The sequence below is a fragment of the Pimephales promelas genome, chromosome 17, assembly GCF_988280905.1.
Source record: "Pimephales promelas chromosome 17, fPimPro1.hap1.1, whole genome shotgun sequence".
NCBI classification, from domain to species: Eukaryota; Metazoa; Chordata; class Actinopteri; order Cypriniformes; family Leuciscidae; genus Pimephales; species Pimephales promelas.
In genome coordinates, this window is record NC_142785.1 from 23,457,386 (window position 1) to 23,472,110 (window position 14,725).

The 14,725-nt window shown below is 38.4% G+C and overlaps 1 protein-coding gene across 2 annotated transcripts in view; it reads left to right on the forward strand.

The window, feature by feature from the left end:
- The window catches only part of adgra1a (adhesion G protein-coupled receptor A1a), a 31,716-nt gene extending 18,143 nt beyond the window's left edge, over positions 1 to 13,573 (forward strand). For both annotated transcript variants that reach the window (XM_039664944.2, XM_039664943.2), the window contains 5 exons: positions 5,840 to 5,967; positions 7,267 to 7,390; positions 8,550 to 8,701; positions 9,454 to 9,549; positions 9,759 to 13,573. In XM_039664944.2, coding sequence (XP_039520878.2) covers positions 5,918 to 5,967; positions 7,267 to 7,390; positions 8,550 to 8,701; positions 9,454 to 9,549; positions 9,759 to 11,226 — 1,890 coding nt within the window. In that variant the 5' untranslated portion in view covers positions 5,840 to 5,917 and the 3' untranslated portion in view covers positions 11,227 to 13,573. The remainder of the gene's footprint in view (positions 1 to 5,839; positions 5,968 to 7,266; positions 7,391 to 8,549; positions 8,702 to 9,453; positions 9,550 to 9,758) is intronic.
- The last annotated feature ends 1,152 nt before the right edge of the window (positions 13,574 to 14,725 follow it).

Here is a 14,725-nt window from a genome sequence, read left to right on the forward strand (position 1 = left end):
ACAAGTGCATACTTTACACAAGGATTACAGTGAAGATCACAGCCCCCTACCACCAACATTGCAGTTGAAAATTGAATTGCATACTTAGGTTAGTTTAATTATAGATCACATAGTAATTCATTTTAGTTGTTTATACGGTAGGGACGTCTTAACATTTGTAGATAGAACAGAATACAAAGACGGTTGTTGAAAAATGTGTGTTTTACGTCTTTGTGTTGTGTGTGTGTGTGTGTGTGTGCATGCAAGCCTATGGGCCTTGTGGGTGCATTTGCATGTGACTTTTATATATTGAGTTATGTATGTTTGGAACATTTGTACACATGTGTAAATGTGAGTGTGCACAGTTGGTATATGTTTATGAATTTATCTGTAAACGCCTGCAACAAGCCCAAACCGTCATATTCTGTTGGAAAGATGAGTCTGTGCACTGGAGCAGACTGATTGACCAAGTTTTGTCTCTAAGATAAGCATGCTCACTGAGGCACACAGAAGGAGAGGCCAAGAACACTCGTAATGCTCAAGATCCATCGGAGACCTAAATATGGAGGAGTCACACCAATTTTTATAACATCATATTAGTATGAACACGTTTTATGAGATTGAACAGTTTCGGCTTTGTAGCATGCTGTAAAGACGCTGTATTGATGAATCAATTTCAGTGCCTCATTAAATATCACTTTACGCATACATCTGTGAGCAAAGTGTCAATCACTTTGGCCCCTGAACGTACAATATACCCTAATCAATTTAAGAGCTATAGGCTGAAGCTATTTCGTTAATCATATTGAATCCTGTCTGAGTGAGAAAGCATGGTGTCTTAGTGACAGCAGCCGGTTCTTTCCCATTGTTTCACTGCCTCCATTTGCTTTAGAATTGGATCTGTCAGTTTTCATATGATCACCCTCTCAAAACTCCCAACAATTTGTCACTCAATGGCACATATTTTAAAACTCATTTTAGATGTCATGTTTTATCAGTTCTTGCATCCACATAGTATATTTAGTTTTCTTTTTCCAGGTCTGTGATATTATGATTGCATTTACACTTCTGCCACCAAATGTGCTATCGACTTGTCTGGAATGTTAATGTTTGAAGAAAGAGTTCACAGAATGTTAGCAGTTCTAGCAAATTTCATAAGTGTATGTTTCCTCTAGGGCTGTCAAACGATTAATCACGATCGCATCCAAAATAAAAGTTTGTGTTTACATAATATATGTGGGTGCACTGTGTCCCACTTTATATTAAGTGGCTTTAAGTACTATGTACTTACATTGAAACAAATAATTTGATACAATGGACTTATTGTGTACATACATGTTTTTACATTGTACTTACATTTTTAAATTCCAGCATGTAATTACAGCTGTAATTAATTTACGTAATTACATCTGTAATTACACAGTTGACCCTCCCCTCACACCTTAACCTACCCTTAAACCGACCCATACCACCACACCTGTCCCTAACCTTACCCGTATCACACCTCAATAGCAGCAAAAGTGTTTTACAATACAACAGGAACACAATAATACATTGTACTTATTGTTCAATGTAAGTACATAGTACTTAAAGCCACTTAATATAAAGTGGGACCAATTATTTTATATTTAAATACACACACATGCTTGTATATATTTAAGAAATGTTTTCATGTATATACTGTAGATTTATATATAATTTATATCATATATAATATAAACATTTTATATATATAAATATAATTTTTTTCTTAAATATACATGCATGTGTCTGTGTATATACAAAATAATTATACACAGTGCGCCCAGATATATTATGTAAAACACAAACTTTTATTTTGGATGCGATTACTCCCGATTAATCGCTTGACAGCCCTAGTTTCCTCAGTACAGTAGTTTAAAAGTCCTGTTGGCATTTTCTCTGTGATGAGGTCAGAACTGGAGTTTGACTGCCAACACAGAAAATATGTCTGTAACAATATTTAACAATATTTAATATTTGACCACATTACATATCATCCTTCTCTCTGGTCAGTGGTGAACCTGATGCATGAACTAGACGCATGTACAGTTTTCTAATGACCTCTTTCTCTCTGCATGCTCGTTGCCTGAGACCTGAAGTGGCATCTCACTCACTCTTTATTCACTGACCTTTTTTCTCCTTGCTTGCTGATTGGATTAGACCAGGCTGGAGTTCGCAGGAGCCAGTGGCCAGTTGCATAAATTGCTTAGACTAGTCTTACAAGTTAGTCATCCATTTTTTTTCAAGACTGGTCAGTCACACAAAAAGATAGATTGTTCTAATGGTCTGAGAGTCAGACTTGTAATCCAAAAGTCACAGGTTCGAGTCTCAGTAGCGGCAGGAAATGTTGGGAGTGAATGAACAGAGCTCTCTTCCACTCTTATTACCCCTGAGTAAGGCACCTAACCCGCCACAGTGAAATGGCTGCCCATTACTCTGGACGTATGTTCAATACTCACTGCTGTGTGTGCGCACTTGGATGGTTGAAATTCATAGCACATATTCCAAGTATGGGACACCATACTACATGTCACTAATTAACTGCTTGCTGGTCAGACTAAGACACAGTCTTTAGTTAGCGGCTATGTTTATGCAGCTGGCTCCAGATCGAGAAGTGAATTTAACAAATAATTTGATTCAATTATATTCAAACATAAAATGTATTATTTTTATAATTATTATAAGCTATTTTTTTTTACCATTGGCTGATTGTTTAAAACAGACGATGTTCAGAGCCAATTTCATACTGTTAATCAAAAGGGTGCGTAAAAACACGTGAGACTGCAACTCGCACTGTGAAGAAAATCTCTATTGTGTTGAATCTGAGAAATTATGTATATATATGTATATATATGTATATATATATATATATAGAGAGAGAGAGAGAGAGAGAGAGAGAGAGAGAGAGAGAGAGAGAGAGAGAGAGAGAGAGAGAGAGAGAGAGAGAGAGAGAGAGAGAGAGAGAGAGAGAGAGAGAGAGAGAGAGAGAGAGAGAGAGAGAGAGAGAGAGAGAGATGTACCATTAAAATGTGATAAATGGACAGTAAAATGTTCTTTTATATTTTAATAATTTTATTCAGCTAGGATACATACAATTTTTAATTATTGCACACTTTTATTTCAAATAATTCAGAAAGTTATTTTAAAATGTACAAAAGTTTCACAATATTACTGTCTGTTTTTTATTTATTTCTTGATCAAATAAATGCTGTCTTTGCACACTCTTTTCTAAAAGAATAATTTTATTCTTAGTATGATCCTTTTATATGTATGTATATATATATATATATATATATATATATATATGAAACCTTAAATGCCAATAAAGAAACTTTATTTTTTAAAGAGTGTAGACTGAAATCTTTTTCGAAAAAATCTATTTAAATTTAGAAAAAATCTTACCCACTCCAAACTTTTGAACGGATGTATATAGTTTGGAAGCAACTTTTGCTTGGAAAACTTACTAGAACAGAGTTTTTGACAGTGAAAAGTGTGGATGAGCAATGAAGTGTGTGTCTATGCATGGCATCTGCAGTGTCGCCTACGCTAGTGTCTAATCACCACTGACATCAGCTGGAGTTTATTTTTACCGAATCCCATTGGCAAATTGTATTTTGACTTACAAGCAAATGTTTGGTTTACCTACAAGAACTTTGGTTAGCTCCACCGATGTCAAATAAAAATCCTAAAGGAGTGTTCAGTGAAATTCGTAGATTTTTCTGTAGTAAGGTGACCCTGATTAGATCTTTATTTAGAGCAAACTCTGACTATAAAGTATCCCAAAGCCTTGATAAACATTTTGTGGGCATACTGTTTGAAATGACTTTCTCTCAAATGCTTTGGGGCGCTAAAAGAGTTGATATTAATCAGCATTAACTTTCCGTGCAACAGTGGTTTGATGTCTTTGGGCATTAAAGGTACGCTATCTTTGCTGAACAACTGAGGTCAAAGGATCAATAATGTGACGCTGAGTGATGCTTTATGGGAAACTGATTAATTGGCAGCAATTGTGCTGATCTCACCTTGGATTAAAGCAGACATGCACTCTGGGAGACGGGGACACAAGTGCAAAAAATACCATGAAGCTAAATCATATACAATACAGGACATATTTTAGGCTTAATATATATATATATATATATATTAGGGCTGTGCAAAAGTTAATTGCGATTAATCGCATCCAAAATAAAAGTCTGTGTTTACATAGTATATTTGTGTGTGCTGCATATAATTATTTTGTATAAATACACACACATGCATGTATATATTTAAGAAAATGTGTTATTCCTATATAAAATATTTATATATAGATTATGTATTTATATATATATACAGAATTTAAGCGCAAATAATTCTTAAATATATACATGCATGCATAGGTATTTATATATACAAAATAATTATATACAGCACACTCAAATATATTATGTAAAACAGACTTTTATTTTGGATGCGATTAATCGCAATTAACTTTTGCACAGCCCTAATATATATATATTTGTATTATGATTTCAACTTGTATGTTGCTCTTTTCACAGCTAATACCTTCATGGACCAAATTTATATGTCCTAGTTAAAGGCTGTCTTTTATTTTTGAAAGGGGCAATCTTGGAGATAATAACATTCTGATTACTTCTTTTTACCTAAAAATAACTTGAAGGAAGATTGAAGGAAGTGTTGAATGACGTCTGCATGTTATTCTCTCGTTTAAAGAGGGAGAATAAAGGAAGATGGCTGTTTTAATGTGGAGCGTACACTCTTAAAAATAAACGTTCCAAAAGGGAGTTAGCGCATCGAAGCAATAGACCTTATGCAGAGCAGTGCCGTGACAGGAATGAAAGTGAGGCTGTGAGGGACAGTATACCATGTTTTCTATGGCATTCACTGTAAAAAGAAGTATGAGGCTCCTATCACCTATAATTTAACACAGCCCATGCAGTTTGAAGCTTTTTTTCTTCTGAAATTTCTTGGAAAGATATTTTTGCAGTTTCGTCAACCCGCAGAAGAGATGTGGGTCTAGAAGAGTCTATCCCTCACAGCCTCGATTTCATTCCTCTTAAAAATCAAAGATGGTGCTGCTGTAAATGTCTATAAAATAACATTTTTTGGTTCCCCAAAGAGCCTTTCAGTGAACAGTTCTTAAAAAGAACAATTTTTTTTCTTAGTGTGAAGAACATTTTATTAATCCAAAGAACCTTTTTTCTACTATAAAGAACCTTTAGTGCAATAGAAAGGTTCCATGGATTTTAAAGGTTCTTCATGAATCCACTGACACCAATAAAGAACCTTTATTTTTAGTGTATTGCGTGTATTTTGTGTATTGAGTGTATTTTGTCTGTTGGAGTGTAAAGAAATGCGTGTACATCTGTGGTGCTGCTTTCCAGAGGGGAAGGAGCCCTTCAGGCACACAACAAAGGCGATCTTCAGGCTGGGTGATAAAACAGACAAGCTGAAAGAGATTGATGCGTATGAGGGTGTAGTCTTTGACTCACAGGGACAAATCTCTCCTCTCCTATTGTTTTTCTTTATTCTGGTCTCCCCCTCCCACTCATCCCCTTTTTTGTTCTTCCTCTTATTTCACACTAACATAGATATAACTGTTTTACTGGTCAGTTTCTTAAATCCAATAACTTTATTCATGTTGTGCATCCATACCATCACCAACTTACTGATTTTTTTCAAGCACTACATGAACAAAGTAATATGTGAAGAGTCTGCAACCAAAGATGGACACTATATAGAAACAAATTAGGGGAATGTGCATATAAAGACTATTGCATTTTTATCATTTGACATGTTCTTTGAAAAAAATCATCTCTTATTCTGATTTTATTGACAGGATTTAAAGAGGGTGCTGTCATTTCCTCCATATCCAGGGGATTATCTGCACCCAGTGGTGTACGCCTGCACTGCAGTGATGTTGCTCTGCCTGCTGATTTCTATCATGACATACATTGTACACCACAGGTATGTACTATAATTAAGCTGCACCAGTGACATAAATGATTCAATAAAGCATAGATCTGAAAAAAAAAAACAACAACATAAAAACGGCTTGTGTAGAAACCGTAATAAAATATGTAAAAAATCACTGAAAAAGTTTGATGACTTTGCCCTAAAATAAGGTTTAAAATGCCTTTTCCCCCACAGGTTACAATTATTTTACTACACATGCGCAAGGGTTCTCTCCCTCTCTGTCGTGCGGATGCTACACGGTTTGAAACACAGTATGTGCGCGCTCTTGCTCGCTCGCTCCAGATTCCGGGAGATTTGAACTAATTTGCGGGCATCAGGGATCAATCTGCGGGAGTCTCCCGGAACTTCCGAGAGACTTGGGATGTCACAGACATCTATAAATCTATAAATCCCATATAAATCTCAGTTTCAGAAAATTGACCCATGTGACTGGTTTTGTGGTCCAGAGTCACAGGTGAAAAGCGTAGAAAGTATGTATTATTCTTATTTTTGCCATCAGTAATATACATTAGTGTCTTTTGTTTCATTTTATGTTATTTAGTTAATGTTTATTGCATTATTTTAGTTAAAGTAGAGACTTTTTTTTCATTTTTAATGGACAAATATTAGCACAGTGTGTGATGTTTTTGAGAGAAGCAGGAGACTCAAGCAAAAGTCTCCATTCAATGTTAAAGTAACCTCATTTTTGTTTAGGAGAAATAAATCAATTAAATGAATCCACATTTAAATAAAAGCTGGCCAATAGATATCTACAGGACTACTGGCATTGATAAATAAAGATGACTAAAATTTGCCAAATGCCAATACATTAATAATATATTTTTTGGTCTAGTGTCTTTTTGCAGTGAGAAATCAGTGATATTTACTAGTGAAATTCCCTTTTTGTATTGTCTTTCCTCCACTGAAAACATACAGCAGTTATTTGGAGCACCAGTACTAACACTGGAAGGTCATAGTAGGGGTTGTTTTTGGGACACGATAGTGCTGTGATCCTGAGTCAGACCGCCAATATTTATAGTATCATCACCCCTGACTGTCACAGTTATTTCTAGTGAGTAACGCTTGCTCTGTCGAGAGGGGGGCCACTTCTAACCTTAGAGGGTCGGTGGCAAATTTAGTGAGCCACTCTACTTTTGAGACACTTTACAGACGGGGTTAAAAAGATTCTTTAGTCATAGCATTGTGCTTCAAAGGCAGTTACTTGTTCGCTTCAGTGGTAAGCTGTGGATGTATTACTCATGGCACAACTGTCTCTTCATCTGACATGTGAGTGTGTGTGTGTCTCTGCAGCATAATCCGAATCAGCAAGAAAGGATGGCACATGCTCCTCAACTTCCTCTTCCACACTGCCGTGACGTTTGGGGTGTTTGCAGGAGGCATCAACCAGATCAAGTACCCTGTGATCTGTCAAGTGGTAAGTCTACCTTGTTTATTTGGCCTGAGCGAACCACATTATTCATGCCCTGTGTCTATGGCTCTCGGCTCAGAGTCACTATAGCATATGGCCTCTTTGACTCATGAATTAGCATGGTCGCCATTTACTAAGGCACAGAGGGCTTTGTTTGGCAGGGCTGCTCGGTGGTGAGAGGCTAATGCACTGGGGCTCTAGGATTGCCATAGCCTTTCAAAGTGTAGCACTTATTCCTTCATCAGAGACATTTTCCAGCCTGGATCAGTGAGTTAGATTAATTTGATTATGTTTATAGCTGCATGGTCATTAAACATATTTTACTTAATGACAGCAGTTGATTCACTGTCAGTAAAGCTCCAGGTTTAAAAGCATCAGATTTATAACTGGAAGCATAATGAACATGCATTAGACATGCGGCCCCGTACACAGTATATCTACAGTAGAGCAGTGATGACTGTCAAATTCTTTCTCTTTTACATTGATCAAGAATTAAAAGAAACATGTCATTTGTAGAATATATCAAATAAAAATATGACAATATCAGGGTTGTGAATTGAATTAGAATTGGAATGAGAGACAGATAAATGTATTGAATTGCATGGAAGTGGTTTGCTGCTTACCCGTAACCTGCTGTTTCAAGCTGTATGATGAAAAAGACAACCGTTTAAGAGTTTTAGAAGAATTGTTCTTCATATTGAGGACACATGTCTGGTTTCTTGAAGCATTCATGCTAGATCACCCTATTCACATTTGCATAATCTAAATATTTAGTTTAATATTACATTTAATGTATTTATGTGACTAACATTTGTTCCAACATTTGATGAACACAAACAAATATACAAATACACAATTTATTGAAAAAACACGACTGATACTCACACCATATATTCATTTACATCCAGTAACCCTTATAAACGTCATGTGCATCATAAATGAATGGATGGGTAGGAAGATTTCTCTTATGCGGTAAGTGGAGTGGACCAAAGAGACAACAGCATGACCTCACTGTCTGATCAGGATTACCTCAAACTCCCCCTCAGTGCATCCTTCCTCACTCACCAAGACGGCTACACACACACTTCTGCTTCAGTTTTCTGTGCCAGTCTGCCCTCTATGAGTGAGCTTTCAATGTTTAATGTTTCATCTTGTTCGTTGACAGGTTGGCATTATCTTGCACTACTCCTCCCTCTCTAGCATGCTATGGCTGCTCTTCACTGCCAGAAATATCTGCAAGGAGGTGTCCAAGGCTCCACCCATACCTCAGGACAGGGACAATCCCACACAAGCACGCCCTAAAGCCACCATTTTCAGGTACACTGCATGAATGTCCATGAATTGGTCATTCTAATTCAGACCTGGGTTTATTTTTATTTTTTTACTATAAAAAAGTACTTGGGATTTCTCAGGATCTCTCATGTTTTCCAAGGGTGCATTTAAAACAGTAATATTGTGATTACACTTTAAAATGACTGTTTTCTATTGTAATATATTTGAAGATGTAAGGTATTCCTGTGATGGCAAACAAACTCCTGTGACAAATTCCTGTGACTCAAAATAACAGCATTTATTTGAACTGTTTTGCAACATTAAAAATGTATTTACTGTCACTTTTGATTTTATTCCTTTCTGCATAAAAGTATTAATTTCTTTAAAAAAAAATGCAACCCCATTATGTCAAAATACAAATAAAAATGATTTCATAGTTAATGATCTTAAACTAGATGAGTAATTTTGTGAACAAAACTTTGATGTTGGCTTGAGGAAGCCTGAATAGAAAGTTAGTAGTTGTAGATTTCTAGAGTCTATAGATCTATAGATTTAGAGTTCTAGAATTAGAGTATAGATTTAGAATATATTTTATACAATATAGATAGATAGATAGATAGATAGATAGATAGATAGATAGATAGATAGATAGATAGATAGATAGATAGATAGATAGATAGATGGAAACTTTACAAATGCCATGCCTACACACGTATCATTTTGAATCAGATAATGAAAATCTGTTTTTCTGTCTTTTTTTTTTAACCACATTTTCTCCTCTTTGACCTCTTTGTTAGGTTTTATCTGGTCAGTGGTGGGGTACCCCTAATCATTGTGGGTGTTACGGCTGCTGTTAGCTTGGATAACTACGGTAGCAGAGATGACGCCCCTTAGTAAGTATCATATTTGCTGGCAGTACCTAATTAGCTGTCAATTGTAATATGTTTACTCCATTTTTACCAAGCCAGTGAGAAGTCACCAAGTGTCACTGATTCCAGGAGATGTGTCTTAATTAATGCTACAAATTAGCATGAGGTCTGTAATTAGACGTAGAGTGGTACTAACACTGTCAGTTGAATTGTTGTCTCTATCTGTGCTGCAGCTGTTGGATGGCCTGGACGCCCAGTCTGGGCGGCTTCTACGGACCCACTGCCTTCTTGGTCTTGGTAATGTGCATCTACTTTCTGATCACATTCGTGCAGCTAAAGCGGCACCCGGAGCGCAAGTACGAGCTCAAGGCCATGACCGAAGAGCAGCAACGTCTAGCCGTGGCTGAAATCGGACACTGCCACGCCGTCAGTGGAGAGCCAGGTGAGCATGGTGAGCACACAGGCTGCACAGCCATCACAGCGTCTATGTTGGCCAACGAGCACTCTTTCAAAGCTCAGCTGAGGGCCACCGCCTTCACACTCTTCCTCTTCCTGGCCACCTGGGCTTTTGGCGCGCTGGCTGTATCACAGGGTCATTTTCTAGACATGATCTTCAGCTGCCTGTACGGAGCATTTTCAGTCACATTGGGGCTTTTCCTGCTGATACAGCACTGTGCCAAACGTGACGACGTGTGGCACCGGTGGTGGGCCTGTTGCCCCAACAAACCAAAGGTGGAGGTCAATGGGGAAGCGGCAGGGAACGCCGTCCCCGGCTCCCAAAGTCACAGCCATACCCCGTCCCACGGGCAGAATCAAATCCACTGCCAGGTCGACTCGCCCTGCCTGGGTAACCCTCTGCTCTCCCCTCACCTCCACTCGCCATCGCCACACTGTAAGTTGGGTACTCTGCCTTCCACCCAGAACCATATGAGCACCTGCTGTGCCACACTTCACAGTCCCTCTTCGATCGGGAAAGCGACCCGTCCACAGTCCCTCTCTGATGAACTGCCCCGGCCAACCCTTCCGCTGCAAAGCTGCCTAAAGGACAGGTCTAAGACTCGATCCTTCAACCGGCCTCGGCCCTGCCTCAGGGACTATTCTTACCATATGACCTCCACCAGCATGGATAGCAGTGTGCACAGCTCCCATTTGGACAGCCCCCACAGTGTGCACCTGGACAACCCTCTAACTTGCCACACGTCACACTTGGACACTCAACTCTCTTGTCACAGCCCCCATCCGGACAATCAGCTACGCTGCCCCAGTCCTAGTCCTCACCTCGAGAGTCTGGCTTCACACAGCCTTCACGATAGCCTCTCCTGCCATAGTGGGCACTTGGACAGTCAGCTCTCCTGCCACAGACACATGTGCTGTGCCAAAGCAGACCCGTTTTCGAGCATATGCTGCCCTAAAGCTGAACCGTTTGTCAGCTCTTTCCAGGCAGAAGATCCTGACATGGGGCCGCTGATGTACAGTTGTGCAAAAATGGCAGATAAACAGGACGACGCCATGCTGCACTTGGATATAACACCTCCGCGGGCATCTCTGTCATGCTCCCAGGCCACGCTTGGCAGGAAAGGCACCCTCAGCCGGCGAGGGACGCTGAGCCGGAACAGTAGTCAGCAGGAGGATTACCTACTTGCCTCGGATTCCACGGGTAACATTAGGACTGGACCTTGGAAAAACGAGACGACTGTGTAGGCTTGTGAATTACGTGCTAACCTGTTTCTCTCGCCTGAGCTAAACTACTGTGTAGTCCCAGGGCTGTTACCCAAAGGCCCTCTCTTCTCTGAGCTAAGCTACTGTGTAGTCCCTCTGCTGTGACTTCCCCCTCTCACCCGCCCCATATACCTTCTCTTCCCCTTTAAAGATGTTTGAACCTCTCTTTACCTCTTCTCAGACTTCATTTCATGTCTCATCCCAGCTCCATTTGGTTTGTTCTCTTGACATTTTGATATGGCAGCAAATATCACATGACATACGTTTTAATTTGAACGGTCTTTTATAATCAAGCTGATTTTTGTACATGTGTTTTTGGGTATGGTATCATAATGTGCAATTATGTTGTTGTGTGTGTGTGTGTGTGTGTGTGTTTAGTAAGTAAGAAAGAAGTGAATGCATGTGTATATGTATATTTGCATGTGCCAACATGCTTGTGTGTGTATATACCAGATAGCAAGATGAGTCCTCTCTTTTAGTGCCAAAATCTCCCACTTTTCCGTTTTGCATTTTAGTAAAAACAAAACAAAAAATCTGATCGCCAAGTGTGAAAACACCAGCATTTAATTAGATTTTCACTTTGAAAGAAAACTGTGAATTATCACTGCGGAAATTAAGATGAATCAATGAACAGTTGTATATGGCAAATAGTACAATAATGAAAATGAAACTTTTTTAAAACTGAGATCTAGCCCAAAGTACCAATTGTAATCTGTGATATGTTGATAATGGTGTGTGGTTGCCAAAACGAAACTGTCATTTTTCTTCTTCTACAGACATAAAAACAGCAAACAAATAGTCTCCCTGTGTTTCCATGGTGACAAATCATGAAGAGAGGTGCCCAGTAAGAATGCATTTTGAACTGCATATGCGATGTATGCACATACAGTATTTAGTTACTGTCAATGAGGTGCAGATCAGTTCAAGTCAATTGCCTTACAGAACCAATCAGTTTTGCGTTGATCAAAAGTCTCATCTTGCACTAAAGCATGTTCACTGTAATCTAGGAAGCAATCATTTACATGTCTAATGGGCTACATGCATCCATGTGTTTGACAGCAAAGCATCTAAGCTTCCTGGAAACACTCATGGTATTTATTCTGAGGCAAAAAATGGAGGGCTTCACTTTCTACATTAGAAGAAAGGATCTTATTAACAGTTTATATCACTGTGCCAACTCACCTTGCTCATAGAAAATGTCTTTTAACAATTTACCCACTGATCATTTGACAAATGAACTTCCTAAAAAAAAAAGAAAAATATATCTGCATCAACTCATATTGTAAGTAATAATTGGTAAATCATATAGTACGTTAATTGAAAGATCACACATGCAATATTTTTTTACTGAGTGGTATTTACATAATACCACTAAAAAGTAAATCACTAAAGAGTGTCAAATTAGATTAGTAAATGACATCATTTTTTTTTCAGTAAAACTTACTTTTGTGTTGCTTTTAGCCTTGGTTTCATTGAACTTGATATGTGATTTGGTTATTGAATGTTACAGTATTTATTTTAGATTTACTTCTTTTTATATTTTGAATCAAAACCTGACTTATAAAATATAAGTTGGCGCAGATGCAATTTTGTCTTTTCGGTAAACTTAATATGTGATTTTGTGAGCATATTCTATTTTTTCTTGATTTAAATTAAGGCAAACACACCATCACTGAAATCTGCAAATAGCTATTTGATTCTGTGCACATTTAAGAAGTAATATATATATATTTTTCAATGCCATGTGATCATATTTGTCTCATTTGGTTTTTAATACTATGTGCCATTATTTAATCATAATAAAAATAATAATATTTAATGCCAACAGAAGTGTCATGTGGAACATCTGGATAATTATTTATGTTGTGTTTCTTTGTGAGCTCAGGGATCATGTTGCATTTTTCACAAGTACAACCACTCAAGATATAAATTTGCATGGAATTAATATTGTCTATTGGCCCCCAGAGTGTCACCAAATTATAATAAAAAAACATGAATAATATAAAATAGAAAAAGAAATAAAAATGTTTTATTCAAAATGCCCCTCACCCAACCCATTATTTCTGCAGATTTGTAACACATGGATACTATTAAGCACCCCCCTTGAATCCCTGGAGAAAATGAAATTTGTCTAGCTGCCTGATTTGCCATGTGTTGTGCTTTATCCTCACCTATAACCCACCTGTCATTGATAGCGAAGGAACTACAGTTTCTTTTTGTTTTTTGGTGAGTACATTTTTGGTGATTTGTTCTCTGACCTGCCCCAAAGCCATTTTTTTTTTTTTTTAACATTTGCCACAATTTCCAATAAATGTATTTTATCACCTGATGTGGTCCTGTTCTCTCTCTCTTTCTAGAGGCTTCAAAGTATTGTGCGAAAATCCAATGCATAATGCTCAAAGTTGCCTGAGTGCTTCCCTAACTAGATCTATTTCTCATTCCGCCCATTTGCAGTGTTGTGTGAAGGCCAGTGCGCTTTGTCAAAATCATCCCTTCGCCTTGAGTAGGGCGTGTGCTTATCATGGCTGGGTCTCAGCTCTTGCTGAGTCTTAAGAGCTGCAGGGCCTGGACCATTGTTTATTCATCAGTCCTCCCCGTTCTGCAGCTGATCCCTGCTCACACATTCTGTTGTCAAGGACTCTGACATCGGCTCGGAACTGAAGGAACCAAGAGATGACGAACAACTGCCAGCTTGTCCTTACTGGGAGTTTTTAGCCTCCAACTCAACAGCTGTGAGAGGTTATCGATAGTACATGCTTGGGAACTTTTCAATGTTTTATACTGAACATTTGCCCACACTTAGTTTCCCAGAAGGCTTCTTGAGGTCCTGACAAGTAGACTTCTTGAAAAACCCTTTATGTTTAATTGAAGAGGCCTTATATGTCAGAATCCAAATCAAGAAGAAAAGCAGAAGAATGCAGGGGTGAACTGGTCAGTTGAAGTGGAAGACAAACAGCGAAATGCATTCAAGCCACACAACAAATTCACACAGCTAAATGAGAATACGCAATGTGGATTTCACCGAGTAACCCACTGGGTGTTGTCGTTAAAATCTTCTGTGGAGACAAACGCCTTCGCTTCTAATCGCGTCAGAACTGCATGGGAGCTGCTCCTCACTTCCATCTGCTGGTGGCCTTTAACACTGTCCAGCAGAATACACACTTGACTGGCTCAGGTCAGGAAGTTCTTTTGGGATTATGTCATAGTCCAAATACAGACTCGTCAAACTCATCTCGGACAAATCATCCTAAAATTGTGGCACTGTTAATCTTCTCAATAAAATGACTAACAAATTATTCGTTATTAAAAAATCCTAAGATGGTTGGCTGGTCTTGGGATGGTCTTCTATGGCTATGTCTGGTTTAGCAGGCGGGTTTTAGAAGGGTTTTGACCTCTTTAGTTGGTCCGGTCTTAGCTGTTCAGAATTTGAAAGCAGATGAACACCAGGCAGGGAGGCCAGTTTGACCAGTTTAAACCAGCA